At 36.9% G+C, this 22,790-nt stretch overlaps 1 protein-coding gene across 8 annotated transcripts in view; it reads right to left on the reverse strand.

Annotated features, from left to right (window-relative positions):
* Positions 1 to 22,790, reverse strand: part of LOC150109587 (tensin-1-like) — a 540,448-nt gene that overhangs the window by 296,570 nt on the left and 221,088 nt on the right. For all 8 annotated transcript variants that reach the window (XM_090413690.1, XM_090413698.1, XM_090413682.1 and 5 more), the window contains 3 exons: positions 22,040 to 22,101; positions 16,469 to 16,566; positions 15,362 to 15,412 (listed from right to left, as the gene is read on the reverse strand). In XM_090413690.1, the coding sequence (XP_090269816.1) occupies positions 15,362 to 15,412; positions 16,469 to 16,566; positions 22,040 to 22,076 (186 nt within the window). In that variant the 5' untranslated portion in view covers positions 22,077 to 22,101. The remainder of the gene's footprint in view (positions 1 to 15,361; positions 15,413 to 16,468; positions 16,567 to 22,039; positions 22,102 to 22,790) is intronic.

The raw sequence follows: 22,790 nt of genomic DNA on the forward strand, positions 1-22,790 counted from the left end.
TGTGTAATTTATTCAAATCCTCTTGCAGGGCCACCACATCTGTACTATTACTAATAACCCTTCCCAGCTTCACATCATCTGCAAACAACTGAATATCCCCCTGCAATCCACTGACAATGTCACTGATATTGAGGTTAAACAATATGGGTCCCAGTACTGAGCCCTGTGGGACCCCACTTGTAACCTTCTACCTCCATGATATTACCTAACCCAGTAGTAGGCAATCAGGATTTAATTTGGGGGGGAGGAGGTAAGTTGAGAAGATGATTTGAGAATACACACTACATATTGCATACGACCCATGACTGAGCATCTGCAATGACTGCTAATTCATAAGTAATATAGAAATAGAAGACAAGACACAATATAAATTTTTAAAAAATGAATTTTAATTAGGAAATTATTTTTGGAACATTTTCTAGTTTTTTTTTTCCTTTTTCTCTGGGGTGGGGGGGAAGGGCCCCTTGGCCAACTCTCTGGGTACACTACTGGCCCCACCATACACAGCTCTCTGATACCTATCATATAGCCAATTCTGAATCCAGTTGACTAACCTGACATCTAAACCCATGTGCTGCAACTTAAATATCATCTTATCATGTGGCACCATGTCAAATGCCTCTGCAAAATCCAAAAAAAAATGGCAGAATATACCTTTCCCTCATCAACCGCTCTTGTCAAGTTATTATAAAAGGTAATCATATTAATATAGCAAGAGCACCCCTTAAGAAATCAATGTTGACTCTCACAGTTAGCATTACCTTCATCTGCCCAATGCTGCATATGGTGCCTCACTAATTTCTCCAAGAACTTAACAACTACTGCTGAAACACAAACTGGTCTATAACTTGACATTACCAGTCTACTACCAAAGAGGGTAAGATAGTGCCATTATTCAATGGCACTATCTTACCCTCTTTCTGTTCCTTGTATACCTTTCCTTTGGCCAGACTTTCACTGAAAGGCCAGGTCAACAGAGCTGTCAGTTCTTTAGCACATTCTCCTCTAGTATTAAAACCTACTTCTCCAGGATGAAATATTCCAATAAAGTGTTCATTGAACAACTGCACTATGTCCTCTGCATCAGTCACTCTATTCCCATTTTTATCCCACAATGTCATTCTTCCACAATCATTTCTCCTCCTACTGGCTACATAGCTAAAAAATTCCTAGGATTTTGTTTGGATCTTAGGACTAATCTCTTCTCATATTCCAGGTTTTGCCTTCCATACCATACTAGTCACTCGCATGACCTGAGTCTTATATTCTTCATGCATCTGCTCTCCACCCCTCTCCTTATATCTCTTCCATAACCTCTTTTTCACCTGCAGCTCCTGTTTGATATTGTTTGTCATCTGCTTTACACCAAATTGTGTTCTCTTCTTCACTCGTGGAATACAGCTTACTATTGTTGCTAACAAATATTCCTTCACAATTTCCCACTAATATCTCGCCCTTCCAATTCCTCCCTCTGTAGAACTGCCCCAAGTTGATATCTAAGACTATTATAGTCACTCACCTTATATATTCCGATCTCTTTGATATTCTTGCATGTCTAATCATCTTCCAAGTCTAAACCACATGGTCACTCTCTCTTTCTCTCTCTCTCTCTCTCTCCAACTGGGGAAAGAGATGCCATCCCAGTTATAATCAGCTCTACTGATGCTATGACCAAATCCAAAACTCTTGAACCTCACGTTCCTTCTATTACATGTTGCCTAAGACATTTGCCTCTCAAGAATTCTAGAAATTCCATTCCCTTATTACTACATGCATTTTCCTCTTCCCAATTTATACTGCTGTAGTTAAAATCTCCCATAACAATCATACTTCTTGTACTTGCCAAGCTCAACTGCCTAAACATCTCCTGCTCCCCACCCTCTGTGCTCCTTCTCTTGTAGCAACACCCCACTAAATATTCTGTCTTGCCCACCTCAATCTCACACCATATGCTTTCAAAACCATTAGTGTCACTGCCTTCCAAAGCCTCCACTCTTAGAGGACATAAGTCATCACTTATCATAAGCAGTACTCCATCACTATGTTTTCCCTTCCTGTCTTGCCAAAAAATGCTGTACCCTGCTACTTCTATTTCTGTTAGTATATCATCTTCCATCAACCATGTTTCAGAGATCCCAATAATCTTTGGCCAGGCTGATGCTATCAGCACCACCAATTCATCTCCTTTATCCCAGATACTCCTGGCATTAGTATAAAGCATAAAAATGTCACTGCTTCTATGCTTTTCATTATCCCCCTCCAGACTCCACTGGACTCAGAGCTACCTGATGTCATCCCCCTTCCCCCAAGCACCCATTCCCACAAGAGGCCACATCTGCTACCATCCACCCTGGGAATTCTAGTTTCCCTGCATTGACACACCGGCTCATTCAGAAAACATCAATTTCTCCAGACATCAACGTCCTTCCTCATTCAAATGTAAGCAGTCTCTCGCATACAGTTCCTTTATGTCCTCAAATTCCCTCCAAGCATCCACATATTCCAATCCTCTCTTCTGATACATTCTGGCTATTATGCTATTCACTATTAATGCTCTTCTACTCAGCTGTTTATTATCATACTTGGGCAACACACACACACTATTTTCCATCTCTGAGTTTTCTTCTGTACAACCTCAAAATGAATCTCAGATCTCTTGCTACATGATTTACACTGCCTCTCAAGTCATTCATGCTCACCATCACAATCATCTCATCTCATCCACCATTTCACCCTACTTAATTGCCATAGAAACAATTTCTATCGTTCCTCCATGCAAACACTCCTCTGGCATCCTATCTTGCACACCATGGATAATCAGGTCTCCCTACATTACACCTGTTACCACTCTGTTTCTTGATAGCTCATCCACATCCTTCACACACTCTCTCTCTCTCTCTTTCTCCTCTAACATTTTTTCTGTGTTCCCCTACTTACCTGCCATCTCTCTATCCCTGGTTCCAGTACTCCCTTGCATTCTTCTCATTCCCTCTCTCCTAGTGTTTCTATTCTCTCCTCTTCTATCATTCCCATAACTCTCTCATTTCCTCTCTTCTATCATTCCCATAACTCTCTCTCATTCCCTCTCTTCTACCATTTCTATTCTCTCCTCTTCTATCATTCCCGTAACTCTCTTATTCCCTCTCTTCTACTGTTTTTATTCTTTCCTCTTCTAGCATTCCCATAACTATCTCTCTCTCTCTCTGCAAGCTACCCACTCTTGCTCACCATTCATCCTTCCAATTAAGACCATCTCCAAAAACTTCACAATTATTCGAACTTTCCACATTTCCCACTCTTATTTTTTCCTTTATATTTCACTTGTTATTCTCACCCTCTATCACACTACTCATCTCTCTAGGCCGATATTCTCCTGCCTCTGATGTAATGCTGCCGAAGTCGATTATGGTAATCGCTATCTCACAAAGTTCTTCCCATTTCCTACAATTTCCGCATATATGTACTCTCCCCATCTCTCACCTGCAACATACCCAACTGCCGGGATGTGTACATACCACCTGTTGTCAATGCATCTTTGTGAATGTATTCAAGTAAAAATAGTAGAGATAAACATTTATCGTAGTTATAAGCAACTAAAAAGGATTCCCTCACCATGATGAGATTGTGGACTCTCCCTGGAGGAACTCCCTCTGCATAATAATAATAATTATTATTATTATAATTATAATATGGAGATTTGATAATCTTGAAAGTGAGGATGTGCCGAACCAGGATTTGTCCGAAGCATTAAATACCAAATATTCAGTTTGAAATCTGGCCAAAGCACTGACTATTCAACTGACGCATGCTGAGTTAAATATTATAAACAAATGTTTTGAAAAAAAAAAAAATGATCATTAAAAATTGATAAGAAAATTGATAACTGATAAAAATTGAAGAGGACACTAGAGTTGTGAGAAAACATGGCAGAGGATTTGAGCTTTGCTAAAAAAAAAAAGTGTTTTTAATCAGCATATAGTGTGGCTTTTGCCATAAATTGTGCTACATTTTTTCAATTTGATACAAGTGTCCTTCAGTAGTGTTGTTATTGGAGTTTTCTTTGTTGTTCATATTGTGTTTTGTTGCGCTGGTTTATTCTTACCAGGAGGGCGAAGGAAGAGTCGGATGCATTCAGAGGTGGCGGAGAAGAAAAATATAAGTTTTAGTTATTTTTATTAGCATTTTGTACTTTAAATAACACAACATAAAGCAATTTGCAGTTGGAGAAATTCTACTTAAAAACATAAAATTTTTAGTATAGTTGTAGTAGTTCTTAGTACTTGGTTGTTCATGCATTATTTGAATGATGGCAGCAACCACAGCTCAGTTTAGTAATAGCTTATCACTAAGTCCTCTCCCATTTAAGGACTACATTTTGCATAGCATACTATGGGATTTTGTGGTATGCAGTGCTTGTGGCATGTATGCATCCTGGCAATTGGATATGTGGCAGGTGAGAGATTGAGGAGTGCATATATGCAGAAATGTAGGAAATGGAAAACTTTGTGAGTTGGAAATTAGTATAACAGACCTCGGCAGCATTGCATCAGAGACTGGAGAATACTGACCTCGAGAGCCAAGTAGTGTGAGACAGAGGGTGAAGATAACAAGTGGAATATAAATAAAAATAAATAAATGTGGAGAGTGTGGAAAGTTTGATTCATTGTGAAGTTTTCAGAGATGGTCTTAGTTGGGAGGATGAATAGTGAGCAAGAGTGGATAGCTTCTAAGGAGAGACAGATGAACTGAAAGAGGAGGTGGAATGTCTGGGGAATGAGATGAGAAGCATGAGAAGCAAAGTGAATCAGAATAGAAGTGAAAGAGTTATGGTAATGATAGAAGAGAAGAGAATAGAAACAGTAGAAGAAAGAGAATAAGAAAAATACAAGGGAGTGCAATTATCTGTTATCTGTGAGAATCAACATGGATCTGTTAAGGGATGCTCTTGCTTTAGTAATATGATGACTGCCTTTTATAATAAAGTAACAAAAGCAGTTGATGAGGAGAATGGCATATTCTGCCAATTTTGTGGATTTTACAAAGGCAATTGACAGGGTACCACATGATAAGCTGATATTTAAGTTCCAGCACATGGGTTTAGATCAGGTTAGTGAACTAGATTCAGGATTGATTATCTGATAGGTATCAGAGAGTTATGTATGTATAAAAGAATAAGAGCCATAGCTAAAAGAGAAGTCAGAAAAAGACATAGAGAATCATGGAATAAATTTGTTTCTAATTTAGAACATGATTTATATAAAATAATACCCAATGTATATAAGATTTTGAAACATCTAAATGCAGATACCAAAGAAAACATAAAATTAAACACTGAATTAAAATTAGAAGAATTTCTAAATTACTACACAGAACTGTGGACAGACAAATATTTTAAAAAAGACAACTGGCAAACAATTAACGAAAATGAAAAGGAAATAACTAAAGAAGAATTAGAAATCAGCCTGAAAGAAACAAGAAACGGAAAATCACCTGGAGAAGATAAGCTAGGTTCAGAACTATATAAATATGCAGGAACAAGATTCAAAAAAAGACTTATTATTTTTAAATAAAATTTACTCAACTGGTATCCCCCCAATAGAATAGAAAAAAGCAATTGTGATTCCTATCTTTAAGAAAGGTAATAGAGATGACCCTAAAAACTATAGAGGTATCAATATACTAAATTCCTGTTACAAAATATATAGCAGAATCTTAAATAACAAACTAATGAAATATTCCGAAAACTTTATTCTAGAGGTACAGAATGTATTTAGAAAAGGATGATCATGTATAGACCCAGCCTTTTGCCTAAAATTAATAATAGAGAAAAGAAGAGAATATAATTTAGAAACACATATTGCATTTATTGACTTTGAAAAAGCATTTGACAAAGTCAAAAGAAACATATTATTTAACATATTAAAAGAAAGACAAATACCAAATAATATCCTAAAAGCTATCACAAGTATATATGAAAATAATCAAATACAAATAAGATTAAATCACGAGCTATCATATACAAGAGTGATAAACCAAGGGGTCCGACAGGGATGTCCCCTCTCAGCAACTCTTTTTAATATCTACTTAAATGAAATAATAATAAAATGGAGTAAAAATTTACACCAAGGAATTAAACTTTCACCTACAGTTAACTTAAACACTCTCCTCTTTGCAGACGACCAAATAATAATTACAAATTCTGAAGATAACTTACAGAAAGCTATTTTAAATCTAAATGAGATATCCGGAGATTATAGTATGATAATATCAACAGAAAAATCAAAAACTATGGCCTTTAAAGGACAAGATCCAGCAAGAACTAAAATAGTAATAGATAACAAGATCTTAGAACAGGTGAATTCATTTAACTACCTAGGATGTATGATCACATATGAAAATGAAAAAGATATAAATGTAAAAATTGCAAAATATTTAAAAATAACAGGTGTAATTAACTCTATATTTAAACCAAACCGAGTTCAAAAACAAACCAGGCTAAAAGTATACAATACATTAACCTTACCGGTCTTAATGTATAGAAGCGAAATCTGGACAATAAAACAAAAAGACAAACAAAGATTAACAATAGCAGAAATGAAGTTTATGAGAAAAACTGCAAAGTATACCCTATTTGATCATAAAAGAAATGAAGATATTATGAAAGAATTAAACCAAGAATCAGTAATAGAAAAAATTAAAAAATATAAACATAAATGGATGGAACACGTTCAAAGAATGAAAACAGAAAGATTACCAAAACAAGCCTTAAAGTACAAGCCATTAGGAAAAAGAAAACCAAGACGTCCTCTTAAATGATTCAACAATGACTTCTAAGGCCGGTACAGGCCATGCTAGGCCTAAATCCTTGATACGTATGATGATGATGATGATGTATGGGGGGGGGGCAATGTCAAGGAGGCAGAAGGTTACAAGTGGGGATCTCACAGGGCTCAGTACTGGAACCTCTATTGTTTAACTTTTATATCAAATGACAATGTCAGTGGATTGTAAGGGGATATTCAGTTGTTTGCAGATAATATGAAGCTGGGAAGGTTTTTAGTAATGAATTGGGGTCATTAGTAATTGAATCTAATGACTTTCTACTGGAATGTAGCAACATAGCATAAGCTATATACCATAGAGCGTGCATTAAAGCTGAAATGCTAGAAAAGATGGATAATTTATATAAACTAAGGTTTGCTTTTGACATTACAGTTGTCAGGAATACCACCACATACAATGCTCACTTAGATCCAATAACTGTTACTTTAAACAAGAAGGCAACAATTGGATAGTTGTCTAAATGGGGATTGTGAGCCACGCTGGAATGAAGGGAGATTGAGGCTGCAGATACTGCAGCTAGATCAGCCCTAAACAATGATTGTGTGCCTGTCCCTTTACAGCAATTACAGGTAGATAATAACATAATTTATGATGTATACTGAATATTAAGAACAATAACTTTAATTAATACTTCCAAAATTTTGGCAAAGCCAAATTGCCATCACCAAGGAACACCGTAGCAATATGATATATACACACAAGCACTAACATTGGGTAAATAAGGCTGAAGAATGACAAAGTTGAGATTTAAAGGTTATAGGATAGGAAATACTTGGCCTCATAGTTGGCTAAAATGGTGGTCTTGGCTGTTAGGCTGAAGATCTGAGAATGACTGCTTCCCAATTTGAGGCAGTTTCATGCACCCAAATTTGTTAAAATTTGGAAGTTTCTTAAAGCTGAGGCAGATTCAAGGAATAGCCTCTCATATTTGTATTTGCTGTGGTGGAGTAGAGCAGCCTTCTTTCAGAATATCTTGTGGTGGGTGTCCAAAGTATGGTCAGCAAGTCTTTAGTGACTGTAGTGGTGGAACGAAATGTAGGCCTTGTGTTTAGCAATTCTGATGTTGGCTGTCATGCCTGTTAGTAGGACAGTCTGTAACAGCAAGGAATCTGGTAAATACTTGGCATGTCTAAGGAGTATCTGGTCTTTGTTAGAGCAGATAAGGGATGCTAATTTCTAAGTGGTTGTAAGGTATATTTCTTTAGGATTTTTGTCAATTTTTCAGATGTGCCCCAGGCATTAGTGAAACATGGCTGACGGAAGATGATATAGTTAGTGGGATAGAATGTGTAGGTTATAGTGTGTTTAGGAGGGACAGAGAGAATAAAATGGGGGGAGGGGTGTTATTGATGATAGCTGATGAACTGCAGCCAAGGAGAATTGAAGTTGTATTGCAGGATAGTGAAAGAAGCTCATTTGAGGCTATTTGGTGTGAGATTGAGACTGGCAGAATAAAATATACAGTTGGGTGCTGCTATAGACCAGGTGATGGAATAGATGGTGGAGATAGTATGCATAAACAAGTTGATGAAATGAGTGGAAGGAGGGTAATTATTATGGGGATTTCAACTATGGTAACATTGATTGGAAGGAGGAGAGGACACATGCGAGGAAGGAAATGGATTTTATTCAATTATTAAGGGATAACTATCTGAGACAGCATGTAATTGAAAATACTAGGGGCGTGAGAGTGCTTGACCTGGTAATAGCATCTCACAATTTGACTGTAATGAATATGACCATATTGCCACCTATTGGTGAGAGTGATGATAAGGTGGCTAAAGGTGTGGAATTTTTGACTAAGACAGGGTATATGTGGAATTACCGTGCTGGCAAGTTTGACAAGCTTAGGAGATTGTTTGGATCAGTGCCATGGCATGTACAACTGCAGGGGCTAAACGTCGATAGTGCATGGGAAGTGGTCAAGGAGCATTTACAGGAGGTTATGGCTGATTGTATACCTAGGGTCCGAATAGTAAAACAAGTAGGGATTAAATGGATGAATATTATTATTATTATTATTATTATTAAACAAGACCTCATGGAGTCAAAGACTCATCTAGGAGGTCCTTTTATCTCACACACATCTCATCATACCGGGTCTTAAACACATTCAAACTCCTTGCAGACACCACACTCTCAGGCAAGGCATTCCAATCATTCACAACTCTGCACGAAAAAAACCTGCCTCTCACTCCCCTACTCACACCCTCTTTATACAGTTTCCAAGGATGACCTCTGGTTCTCCCCTGATCTCCCACTATTCGCTGTAGAACTTCTCCACCATTGATCCTATAGCAACCCCTTACCAACTTATAGGTCTCTATCATATCTCCCCTCTTCCTTCTCTCCACTAGTCTCTGCAAATTACATCTTTTCAATCTTTCCTCATACTCGACATTCCAGAGGTCAGAAACTACCTTTGTCAGTCGCCTTTGGACCCTTTCCAACATCTCTTCATCCTTCTGAAAACCAGGTGACCAAATCTGGGCACAATAGTCCATGTGTGGCCTAATCAAAGCCTTATACAATGGAACAAGAATCTCCCTACTTCTACACGTCAGTGTCCTCCTCATCATTCCCAGAAGTCTTTGTGTTGTCTTCACAATTTTGGCGATGTGACCCCTAAATTTTAGATCCTTATCCACTATCACTCCCAGATCTCTTATTTCCTCTACTTCCAACAATATATTCTCACCAAGCATAAATTCTGCATCCCATCTTTGTTTTCCAAATTTTAAAACCTTACATTTTGCAACATTGAACTCAAATCCCCATTTGCTTGCCCAATCACTCAATTTATTCAAGTCTTCTTGCAAGGCCACAACATCTTCACTACTCTTTATGGTTCGTCCCAACTTTGCATCATCTGCAAACAACTGAATATCTCCATCCAAATCTTCGCCAATATCATTAATATACAAGTTAAATAGTAATGGCCCTAAAACAGATCCCTGAGGCACTCCACTAGTGACTTTCCTTTTCCTGGATATTGCACCCCCATACACAACTTGTTGATACCTATCAGATAGCCAGTCTCCAATCCAATGCACTAATCTAATATCCAACCCCATCTGCTCTAGTTTGACTGTCAACTTATCATGAGGTACTCTATCAAAAGCTTTTGCGAAATCCAAGTATATTACTGTGTATCCTTCTCCTCTGTCCAAGGAAGCAGTCACTTTATTGTAATAAGTAAGTAGATTACTAAAACACGACCTCCCTTTAGCAAATCCATGCTGTCCATCAAAGATTATACCATTGTTGTCAACCCAACTCTGGATCCTAGTTCTCACAAGCTTCTCCAACAACTTACCCACAACACCTGACACACAGATAGGCCTATAGTTTGATGCTTGAGTTCGATCACCTCCTTTATGAAGTGGCACAATCTTGCCCTCCTTCCACTCTTTAGGGACTTGACCAAGTGCAAGACTCGTATTAAAAAAATATGTCAAGGCAGGTGTCAACTCTCTGGCACATTCCTTCAGAATACGCGGTGATATATTATCAAGTTCCACAGCCTTATTTACATCTAGTTTACTCAACTCCCCAAACACCTCTTGCTCACTTACAGTCAGTCTCTCCTCCCCATCATCAACTGCTCTTAATCTCTCCATGAAGTCACATTCACAAGATTGAAAGATCTTTATGAACTGCTCATTAAGTATCTCCACCACACATTCTGCAACAGCTGTCTTTATACCATTTCCTCCAATCAATGTCATCCTTCCATAATCATTCTTTCTTTTGCTGGCTACATATCGAAAGAACTCCCTAGGATTCTTTTTAGCTTCATTAGCTAACTGCTGTTCATACCTCTCTTTAGCTACTCTCACCAACCAAGTCACTCTCCTTGCCTGGTCTTTGTAGAACTCATGAAATTGGTTACTTCCACTTCTCTTATGCTGCCTCCACAATGCCCTTTTTCTCTGTATTGCATGCTTAATCTCTTTATTCATCCATCTCACACCTAACTTATTTAACCTTCTCACCCGTGGTATACATTTAGACATTGCATCCACTAAATATTTTTTGAAAATCCCCCAAGCTGCATTGATCTCTTTTCCAGCTAACTCCTCATTCCATGCTACACCTGCAAGCTGTCTCCTGAGCTCTTCATAATCACCCCCCTTGTAGTTCCACATATACCCTTTTTTCACAAGGGTCCTTGCACTGCTGGCAACCACCCAAGTAATCACCTCATGGTCACTTTCACCAATTGGTGGATGATTTGATACCTCACTGATAATTACATCCTCTGATGAGATGACCAAATCCAAGACCCTTTAATCCTCTTGTGCCCTCTGTTACATACTGTCTGAGGTAGTTATCCCTCAAAAACTCAAGAAACTCATTTTCTTTACTTCCAGTTGCTATCTCTTCATTCCCGTCTATATTGCCATAATTAAAATCACCCATAATGATCACCCTTTTCTTATTTGCTTGGCTTATTTGACCATACATTTCACTATCACCACCATCCACATTACCAGGTCTATAACAACATCCCACCAAGTATTTGATTCTATTCACCTCTATCTCACACCATACTGCCTCAAAACCACTGGCCCCATTTCCCCCTTGCATCTCTACCTTGTATGGACATAACTCTTTCTCTATCATCAATAGCACTCCCCCTCCCTTTTTACCCCTTCTATCCTCACGAAACACATCATACCTTTCCATCTCTATTCCTGTCAGGATGTCATCCTCATCTAACCATGTCTCACTTATTCCGACAATCTCTGGGTGCACAGACGCAATTAGTGCAACCATTTCATCCGCCTTGTTTCTTATACTTCTAGCATTGGTATACAAACACAACAACTCATTTCTGGATCTACAGCTAGTTCCACTGATACCACTCACTCGATGTGATCTCTCCATGCTAGACTGGGGCCATTTCCCTTTCTGCTTCTTCATTTTAGAACCCTTTGCAATTCCATCTGTTTCCTTTTGATCCCTGATCATCCCATTACTTTCCTGCCTACACATTCTCTCACCTCCTCTTGGAGCATCCACCTTTCTCACGCTGTGTATCCCTGTCCACCCTGAGCCTCGCCGTTTCCCTGCTCCTCTTGCACACCCATTCTCTCATTTTCTATACTCATACCACTCACTTCCACATTCATTTCCACTCCTTCAATCTCTCCTGTCTTACTCTCCTGCTCTTCCACATCACTCCCCTCTCGATCTGATTCATTCTCTCTATTCACTTCTCTACCTTCCAGCAGCAGTCTCTCCAAGCGACTCACACCATAACCACTCAAATGCAGTCCATCGCTCCCATACAGCTTACTTCGTCCCTCAAACTCATTCCACACATTAACAAACTGTACTCCCATCTCCTCACACATTTCAGCCAGAATATCATTCATAATCCTTGCTCTCCGCCTCATTTCACCACAATCATACCTAGGCAACACACTGACCACCCTTCCTGTCACACTATTCTCCTTTATCTTTCCAAGCAGTCTCCTGACATTCATTTTGACATGCTCTTTGTTCTCTCTCAAATCATTCTTACCAATTAATACAATTAACTCTTTTGCTCGTTCCCGCCTCATATTCAATGCCTCAATCACTCTACTCATTTTACCGCCTGGAAAACATACCTTGTGCATTTTATCCTCTAGCACACCTTTAATAATGGAGTCGCCATACAACGCCACTCGCTTATCTTTTGTTAACTCTTTCATGCCATCATGATTTATTTTAATAGTTTTGACCTGCATTCTCTTAATTTCATTCCGCATCCATTTCATTTCTTGCTTCATCCAATCCAATTCACCTTCTGAACCTCGCGACACATTCACTCTATCATTAACACCATTAAGCTTGAGCTGCAAAAAAAGAAACAACTGTGGAGGGAATTTAATGAAAGGGGTGACCTGCAGGCACACGAACAGTATAAAGTGCAGGCCAGAAGGGTAACGAGTGTGGTAAAAACTGCAAAAGCCGATTATGAAAGGAAACTAGCTATGCAAGCAAAAGAGAATCCCAAACAGTTCTTTCAATATGCTGCAAGCAAGAAAAAACTGTACATGGCAAAATGATTTTAAGGAATGACGATGGTAAGGAGGTCACTGAACCAGTTGATATAGTGGAGTTACTGAGCACGCACTTTGCAAAAGTATATCATCCAGGTGGTAACATTGAAAAAATGAAGGAACCATTAGTTTATACGGGAATTGTGATCAATGAAGTGGAGGTGAATAGTCTATTACAAAACCTTAATGTGAATACATCTGTAGGATTGGATGGTATACCAGCACGGGTCTTGCGTGAAGCGGCTAAGGAATTATCAGTGCCCTTGACCATGTTGTTTAATCTGAGTCTCAGGTCTGGCTTAGTCCCGAAGGCGTGGAAAGAGGGGAAAATAGTTTCACTGCATAAAGGAGGATCAAAGACTATGGTGGCAAATTACCGACCGATCAGCATATCAGGAGTCATTGTCAAGGTCTTGGAGAAAGTAGTCAAGGGAAAAATAGGAATGGATTGATGAAAATGAGATACTGTACAGGGGACAGCATGGCTTTGTGAAGGGTAGATCATGCCTCAGTAACTTGCTCAAGTTTTATAACAAGGTGACAGCAGAACTGGATAAGGGAAATGGGTTTACAGTGATACTGCTGGACCTGGCAAAAGCGTTTGACAGGATACCACATGGAATTCTAATCCATAAGCTACAACATATGGGAATGGATAGGTGGGTGGTTGATGGAGAGATATCAAAGAGTAGTTTATTCAGGAGTAGAGTCCAAAAGACGGCCTGTGACTAGTGGTGTGCCGCAGGGTTCTGATCTTGGACCACTGCTGTTTAATCTGTTCATTAACGATATAGGGAAGGATCTAAGTGGAACAGTTCATTTGTTCGCTGATGATGCAAAGTTGGGTAGCGATAGTGAATGCAGAAGATGTCAAAGTCTTGCAGGATGACTTAGATAGATTGGAGTTCTGGGCTAAGGAGAATGGATGTCAATTTAATGTGACAAAATGTAAGGTTATGCATTTTGGGGTGAAAAGATTAGCAGCAGTATACCACATTGGTGGAACTGTACTCCAAGAGATTGATGAGGCCAGGGACTTGGGAGTGTTGGTGGATAGGGAGATGAAGTTTAGGGGGCACATTGCAAAAGTAGCTAAAACAGCTCATCAACTCACTTGGTTGTTGAAAAATACCTTGATGAGCAGAGATAAGCAAGTTATTGTACCTCTGTACCGAGCCCTGATAAGACCTCATCTCGACTACTGTGCCCAGATTTGGTCACCTCGGTTCCTTCTTGATGGGGAGGACGTGGAAAGGATCCAGAGGCGAGTGACTATGATGATAGCAGGACTATGGAATGAACCATATGAGAACAGGTTGAAGATTTGTGGGTTGCAGAAACTAGTTGATAAGCGGAAAAGGGGAGATATGATTGCGACATTCAAATTGCTAAAAGGATTCTATAAGACTAATTCAGAGGATATTCTTGAGATCAGGACTGGTGGTGGGAGAACTAGGGGACACCTATGGAAACTGGGCAAGAGTGTGGTTAGCAGGGGTGTTAGAGCTGGGTTCCTTACTTTTAGAGTGGTGAATGAGTGGAATAAGCTGCCAGAGTCAGTTGTGGGTGCTATGACAGTGAGCAAGTTCAAGGCAAGGTATGATAGATACTGTGAGAATGTCAAATAGTTGTGTGGACATGGAGTTTAGGGCCTCCCTCGATGAGTCTAAGGACTCCTAGGAGTAGCCTGAAATAATAATAATAATAATAATAATAATAATAATAATAATATATGGAATGGTGATGGATTTTGTATTGCTCTGTTCTGTACAGAGGGAGAGTATGTGTGGTTATGAGGTTTTAATATTTTTTGGATTTGGTGGAGAGTGTACTATTAACTAAAAAAGTGCTCTCCTGTAATCAAAGTGTTTAGGAAGGGGAGACGGGAGACTTTTCTAAGGTGAACTGGATCCTGGGATCCAGTTCACCTTAGTGGGATCCTGGGATACTTATCATTCAGCATAGAAAGATCGAAATGAATTCTGAACAAACTCCTTTATAGTCCACAAAATATGCATATTGCACAGTCCCATTTATTTTACTGTATGTAAGGATGCCCTATGCTAGCTAACAGTGTAATTTATTATACTATCAGCTAGCATTTCAAATTATATAATAAATATAATTTATTATATTTTCTATGTGTTATACACTATAAAATTATTACACATTTTATATAATATACCAAGTTCAATATATGTTATATGCACCTATATGCTAACAACATCTATGGAAAAGATATGCATAAATGCACATGTGCATTAATGACAGCAAAAGTATTAAATGAAAATTTCACTCAGCCAACTGTAGTTTTAATATGCAAAATATATCTCAAAATGTGATATGAAAGAAGAAACAATGTAAAACAAACAGGCTGGCCGACTTATGCAAAAACTTAAAAGGCATAAAATGTGAAGCAAAATACAAACAATTATAAAATCTAAAATAAAAATATGAAAGATTACCTGAGGATTTAAAGCTGTTAGGTCTCTTCGTCTAGCTGAAAGATTAAACACCTGAAGAAAAAATATATAAAGCACATTAGATGCCTTATTAATCAAAAAAATAATAACTATTATTTAATAACTATATAATATATATATAATAATTATATAAAAATAATAACTATTATATAAAAATCAATTATTATTATTATTATTATTATTATTATTATTCATGACACCTCCAAGGAGTCTGAAGACTCATCGCAGGAGGGCACCTATTGTACAACTCTCCGTCTCCACCATCATCTACTACCAATCATCTACATCAGCACCATCAACTGCCCACCACCATCACCACAGCTAGTATTTTTTGTCTGTAAATTGCATATGTTCTGAAGGGCCGATTTGTCTGTATGTGGGATGAAAAACCTGAGTTTCCGGGAGAAAAAACCCTGCTACTTCCACATGAGATCGGCTAACTTACCTTAGATTGAAAAAGTCCATATAAGAGTTCATTTGGCCATAATAATATAAAAAATGAAAACTGACTGCAGTTTTGCAGGAGAAGAAAAAGAAGAGAATATTCTTCTTAACCCAAAAGAAACAACGAGTATCTGTGGCAAAACTACCTGGTTTCATTTTTAATATTATTATGGCCCAATAAACCCAATGTATTCTCTCTCGTTATACTAATATTATTAAATGGGCATATGTTATTAAATTGATTGAGAACAAAGCTACATTGTGATTGGTCGGTGAATTTAAAGCTAGTGTAAAATGTTTATTTTACACTAGCTTTAAATTTTATTGTTTTATTGTTTTTTTTCCCTCAGAAAATTAGTGTTTTATAGTATTGCATATTAGTATTTTATAGTATTGTAAATTGGCTGTCTTATCTATTAATGTGATATCCTCCTACTCTTCAGTTTTATACAGCGAATTGCAAGACATCGATCCTCTAATTGTTGGGCAGGGACTTGGTCCTGTGGTGTAATTTTTAAGAATCTTGGCCTAAGAACAGGACATAAAAGATTGATGTAAAGGGCCTAAAAATTTTAATTCAGCGTAATTAATGTCCAGTAATGAAAAAATCAAAACAGTAGATAAAAGCAATAATTCACCCTGTACCTTATATTTGTTTCCATGTTTAGTCCTGAGCATATGAGTAACCTCCTTAAGATTATTTCTGTACACTGAATCGGTTCCTGCATCTGGAAAGGTGATAACTACAAAAAAAAAAAAAAAAATGGATAAATATATCTTAATTAAAAGAAAATTTGCATCCAAGCAAAATATCAAGGAAAAGCAATTTTTGTATGAAGTTACACAAACTTCATAATATTTTCACACTTTTGTGTCTGGCGAATACCACATGCATCTTTCTAAGAAATTATTATTTAATTACTAATTTCGTAGACCATTTTCATGTGCTTCATCCAATTAAAAAATAAAAATATAAATAAATAAATAAAATGGTATACACAGAGAAATTTCTGAATTAACAACTATTATTATTCAAATTCAAATTCTGAAAAAGTTCCATGTGGTATTTACGAGATACAAAAGCCTGGAAATATCAAGCAGCAGAAACATTATCTTCTTAATATTTTGTTTATTTATTAAAAATAAAATAAATAAACATATTTCATAATGGAATTATAAGAAAAAGTAAAGGTAAAGATCTAAAAAAAGATCTAAAAATTAGATCTTTAGATCTAAAGATCTAATTTTAGATCTTCCCCTTTATAATTAAAAAACAAACAAACAAGTAAATTAGTAATTACTTAGTGAAAAGAACTGAGTATATGAACAGTGCCACTGTATCATCATATACACTATCTACCAATAATTGTCTATATAGTTTAGCAATTTACAATTGATACCAGAAGGCAAACACTAATATTGGGTATCTCCACCTTTGGCTCTGATCACCTCCTGCACCCTTTGAGGGAGGCTTTCCACCAATGTGGCAGACATCAAATGGAATTGTCTCCATTTCTCCATCAAAGCAGCACTGAGTTCAGCGACAGATCAGGGAGGTGCTGCTCTGGAACTCAATCGCTACTCCAATTCATCCCACAAGTTTCGAGGGGGTTGAGGTCAGGACTCTGCACAGGCCAGGGTAATTGTGTAACCTATCTTTTCATACCATTCCATAACAGCTACAGCTTTGTGGCATCACAAAGCTGTAGCGTCGTCTTGATAGTAACACCGGTCCATTCCATAAAAACTCCACAGTGTAGGCAGCACCTGATTATCCAGAATATCAAGGTACTGAGCTGCCTTCATGGAACCACAGACCAGTGGTCCCACTTTAAATCAGCTGAATGCACCCCACCCCACACCATTACTTCACCACCACCAAACTTTACTGTGGGCACAACACACGGTGGTAACAAGCATCACCAGGCTGCCTCCATGCCCACACCCTTCCATTAGGCTAGAAACAGGTGAACCTTGATTCATTGCTCTAGAGTACCATTTTCAACTGGTCAATTGTCCAGTTCACATGTTCTTTGCACTAGGGCAGACGAGCTGCTTGTTCATTGTTGTGATGTTCGGCTTGTGTGCTGCTTCTCTTCCGTGGAAACCATAAATGGAGTTCTTTTCATAAGTATTAATGCTCACCATCACTGACTAAAGTCGGCACGGATGGTCAGTGCTGACTGTAGCCAGTTTTTGGGTGCCACCTGTTTTAATACCCCTCTTGTTCCGGTTAGTCATTTTCAGCAGGTACTCTGGGTGTTTTCCTGCACTGGTGATGCCAGAATGTCTCCATTTGTTGATCACATTGCCAACCATTGATTTTGAATTCTCCAGTTGAGTGGCAATGGCATGTATGGACACGTCACCATTGTGACAGCCTACGATGACACCTCTCTCGAAGTCACTGAGTTCACGTCATGTTGCCATACTAATTGTATTCAACTGCACTGCTTCCTACTATCTGTACCGATTTTTATGTTATTAACAAACCTGGAATGTTCCATAACATCAAATAATAGGGGTGTCCGGACAATTATTGGTAGATAGTCATTGAAAAGCATTATGTTCTCATTCTGGTTTTATCCTCGATAGTGACATTTCCCATCTCGCTTCGAGGATAAAACCAGAGTCAGAACATAATGCTTTTCAATAGAATACACTATCTACCAGTAATTGTCCAGACACCCCTGTTATTTGATGTTATGGAACATTCCAGGTTTGTTAATAACATAAAAACCGGTAAAAAAAAAGCCAGTGATGCAATATAACATATAGCCTTAACTAATTATGTTCTTGTTGATAGTGACATATTCCTGCTAATTCAGGATACAAAGAATTTACATGAAATTTGATGTAGGAAGTATTAAACATTCAATTTTGATCAGGATAAAAATGAATATCATACTGAAAAGAAATCATGTAAAAAAGTTTTTTTTAAAAAAATCAAAACCAAGCTTTCAGTAATTAATTGTAGACTGAAATATACAAATATTATTCAAGAACAAATGAGAATTAAAGAAGAATCGAACCTCACAGACTCAGTGGAAAACTCTGAAGAAAACATTGACTGATTCAGTGAAGCATGTGATGAAGTTGTTTTCAAGGATAGAAAATTCTGAACTTTATGGTAGACTAAAAAAGGAGTCTTGGGAAAGAAGAAAGCATATCAAAAATAATTAGCAAGTAAATCACAAGATGCCTTGAGAGAACACAGGAGAAATTTAAGAACACTAAGCTATGTATAAAAGCAAAGTCATTGGAAGGCTTGGGTCAGAATATTGAAGATAAATATCATGAAGTTGGAAAAATGTTCTGTAAGCTATTTAAAGAGCTTAGAGATGGAGGAGAGAGTAGCAAAAAGAATCACAGATAATAGAGTGATATAAAAATTGAAGATAAATATATTCTAGGTGCCTGCAGTAATTAATTTGAATTATTATTAAATGAGATATTAAGTGAAAGAACAGTGGTATAATAACATACTCAAGAGAGATGCAATCAGGTGTACAAATCAATATTATTATTATTATTATTAACACCACCAGGGAGTCCAACGACTCATTGAGGGATAAGTTGTTGGACATAGCAGGATGATCACTGAAAGATGGAACAAGTATTCAAACTACACTTATATAAGGTAAAAGGACATTACACAGAGCAATAGAAAGCTATATTTATGTTTTAAGTCAGCAGTCAGAGTTGAAGGAGGTAAAGAAAGATGGTTGGATATAAAATCAGGTATAAGACAAAAATGCACATTATTGTTGCTCTTATTCATCACCTATATAGATCTCATTATGAATAATACAATCCATACAGATCAAACCCTGAACATAGTTCACTGTCTGAAAGGTGTTCAATTGTTTGCTGATAATGCTGAAATCGGAAAGGTGACAGAGAACTTTCATGAGATGTTTTACAAGATTTAAACAGGCTAGTTCTTCGTGGAGATGAACAGGGATTTCATTTTTACGATGCTAAATGCAAAGTCATGATACACTTCAGCCAGATAAAATGTAATAAGGTGTATAGTATTGTATTGTATTGGTGGGAAAATTGCTCTGGAGGTGTAGGAAGTCAGGAATCTGAGGGTGTTGGTAGGAATAATGTAGGAATTAATTTACCCAGAATAATGTCACCATTATTCTGGGTAAAGATTACCCAGAATAATGTAAAGGCACAATTCAGAAGATTGACAAATAAGAATAAAGAAAACAACACTCGCAAATAGGAGATGCTCATCTTGAATATCTTAGTGATAAGAAAATATCAGGGAGAATAGAGGTGAGTAACTTAAGATTATCTCATGACTTTGGAATGCTAAATACAAAGAAAGATGGAGGGAATGTACTTTGCAAATCAAATAAAGAGGTGATATGATTGAGACATATGTTGGTGAGAGGAACCTATCAAACAGAAATAGGGAAAAACTGCTGTACAAGGTAATATGTGATGGAAGAAGTCATCCAAAAGAAATGAATAATTTTCATGCAAAAAACAATTAGGTTTTTTTGTTTGTTTGTTTGTTCCTGGAAAAGTGGCAAACAAGTAGAATGTGTTGCTAAAGTGGTAGTGAATGCTCAATGCTGACTGTGTTGTTCAAGACAACTCATTATATGTATTATAGTCTCTAGAAACAACAATACATATCATATGATTATGATATGCATTGTAGTAGAATTATGATATAAGTATATGTATTATGGCCTCCCATGATCAGTCATCTTGTGACTATTCCATGGATTCTAAAAAATAATACTGAGACCAACACCAAATGGTTTTGGTGGATTTTGATTTAACAATCCCTTAAAATTAAATCTACAGAGTTCCATAATTATCTAAATCTAAAATAATCCACCATTTCTATACATGACATAATTTGATTATTTAAATTAAACAGCTGATTGTACAAGTTTAGGATTCAATACATCATCATATATGTTACCACTTCTATTGAAGATGGGAATGCAATCTGAGATCCGAATTCTGGTATCTCTATTAATGTCATACTAGTACACTATAAACTGAGGGATTTTATTCAGAGGGAATTTTCGGTATTTAATAATATAGTACCTTTTCACAACTTGGCATTTCTCATACAAGATTCAGTTTGCATTCATCTTTCCTACACATCCTCTGAGAGAAAGGAATGAACTGTATAGATAGGAAAACCTTTACGAAGAAGCAAAATTGTTATTTTGGAAATGACGGATATTCAACTCAATATTAAGATAAATCATGTAAATAGTAGAGTATTACATCCAGAATGTGAAAAGATTATCCAAAATAAACTTAAAGATTTAGTTTGATACACTACTATTTGCAGATGATCAAATAGTATTAGCTACATCAGAAGATGACTTACAAAGATCATTAAAATCATTAAATGATATCTCAAAGCAATATAATATGACAATATCCAAAGAAAAAACAAAAATAATGGCATTCAAAGGAGAAAACCCAATAAGAAGTAAAATAGTGATAGACAATAAAATACTAGAACAAGTAAACACTTTCAGATACTTGGGATGTGATCTATCATACGAAGAAGAAAAAGACATAGACACTAAAATATCAAACTTTGTCAAAGTAAATGGCATAATAAATAGTATATTTAAGCCATCCCTGGTACAAAAACACACTAGAATCAGACTATATAATGTCTTGTCAAAACCAACTCTACTATACGGAAGCGAAACATGGACCATGAAAAGGAAAGATGAAAAACGAATTCAAACAGCAGAAATGAAGTTCCTCAGAAAAACAGCTGGATATACCAAGCGGGACCACAAAACAAATGAAGAAATCTTACAATCCCTAAAAATCAAACCAATTAATCACTACATAAGACAGTATAAACAAAAATGGCTAGAACATTTAAATCGAATGGACAACAGCAGACTACCAAAAATATTATACAGATACAAAATAAGTGGAAAAAGAAGAATCGGAAGACCAAGAAAGAGATGGCATGAGACCGGAACAGGCCACATGGCCTATATTCCATGATAGGAAGAAGAAGAAGAAGAAGATTTAGTTTGAAACTGAAATATTGAGAATATTCTCAATATTCTCAGTGCTACAGAAAAATAAACATATTACAAAGATAAAATAAATATGTATTCTTCTTCTTTTTAAACTACTTCATGAATAAGACTAATCAATATTATAAAAAAAATATTTTTACAGTATTAAATGAAAAGACATACTTACTGATAATACGTTCTGTTACATACATAATATCCATCATGAAACTAGGAGGCCTTTCATAAATTCTGTGAATAAAAATATATATATATATATTATTATATTATTATTATTATCGTTGTCATTATTTGGTAACTAACCTCCATGGAGTTAACAGATTCATCGTGGGAGGCCCATTCAACCAGCAACATGTCTATCTTAATGAGCGTTGAAGTTATTTACACTACCTGCACTCACAATGCACTCAGGCAATGCATTCCACTCACTACAAATCTACTCTTCGCACCCTTCTTCACCACATCTTTATACAACTTCCAGGGATGACCTCTCATTCTTCCTATCTTAACAGCTACTCTTTTCATAATTTCTTCTGTATTAATCTGATATACACCCTTAACTAACTTGAAGGTCTCTATCATACTCCTCTTTTCCTCCTATCCACCAACCTCTGTAATCCACATTCTCTCAAACACTTTTCATAACCAACACTCCATATTCCTGATATCACTTTGGTAATTTGTCTTTGGACCCTCTATAGTGTTTTCACATCACAATGAAAACTTGGTGACCAAATCTGAGCACAATAGTCCATATGTGGTCTGACTAATGCATTATATATAGATGCACCTCCACAATACGGCTGCAGTCTTTGCAACACATCTGATGTGCCCTCGGAACATCAGTTCACTGTTCGTCATCACTGCAAGATCCCGAATCTCATCCACTTCCTGGCTAAAAGTCTATTCAAATCTTTATG

Source organism: Typopeltis vanoorti, chromosome 2, assembly GCF_054136105.1.
Source record: "Typopeltis vanoorti isolate ZY-2024b chromosome 2, IOZ_Tvanoo_1.0, whole genome shotgun sequence".
Taxonomy (NCBI): domain Eukaryota; kingdom Metazoa; phylum Arthropoda; class Arachnida; order Uropygi; family Thelyphonidae; genus Typopeltis; species Typopeltis vanoorti.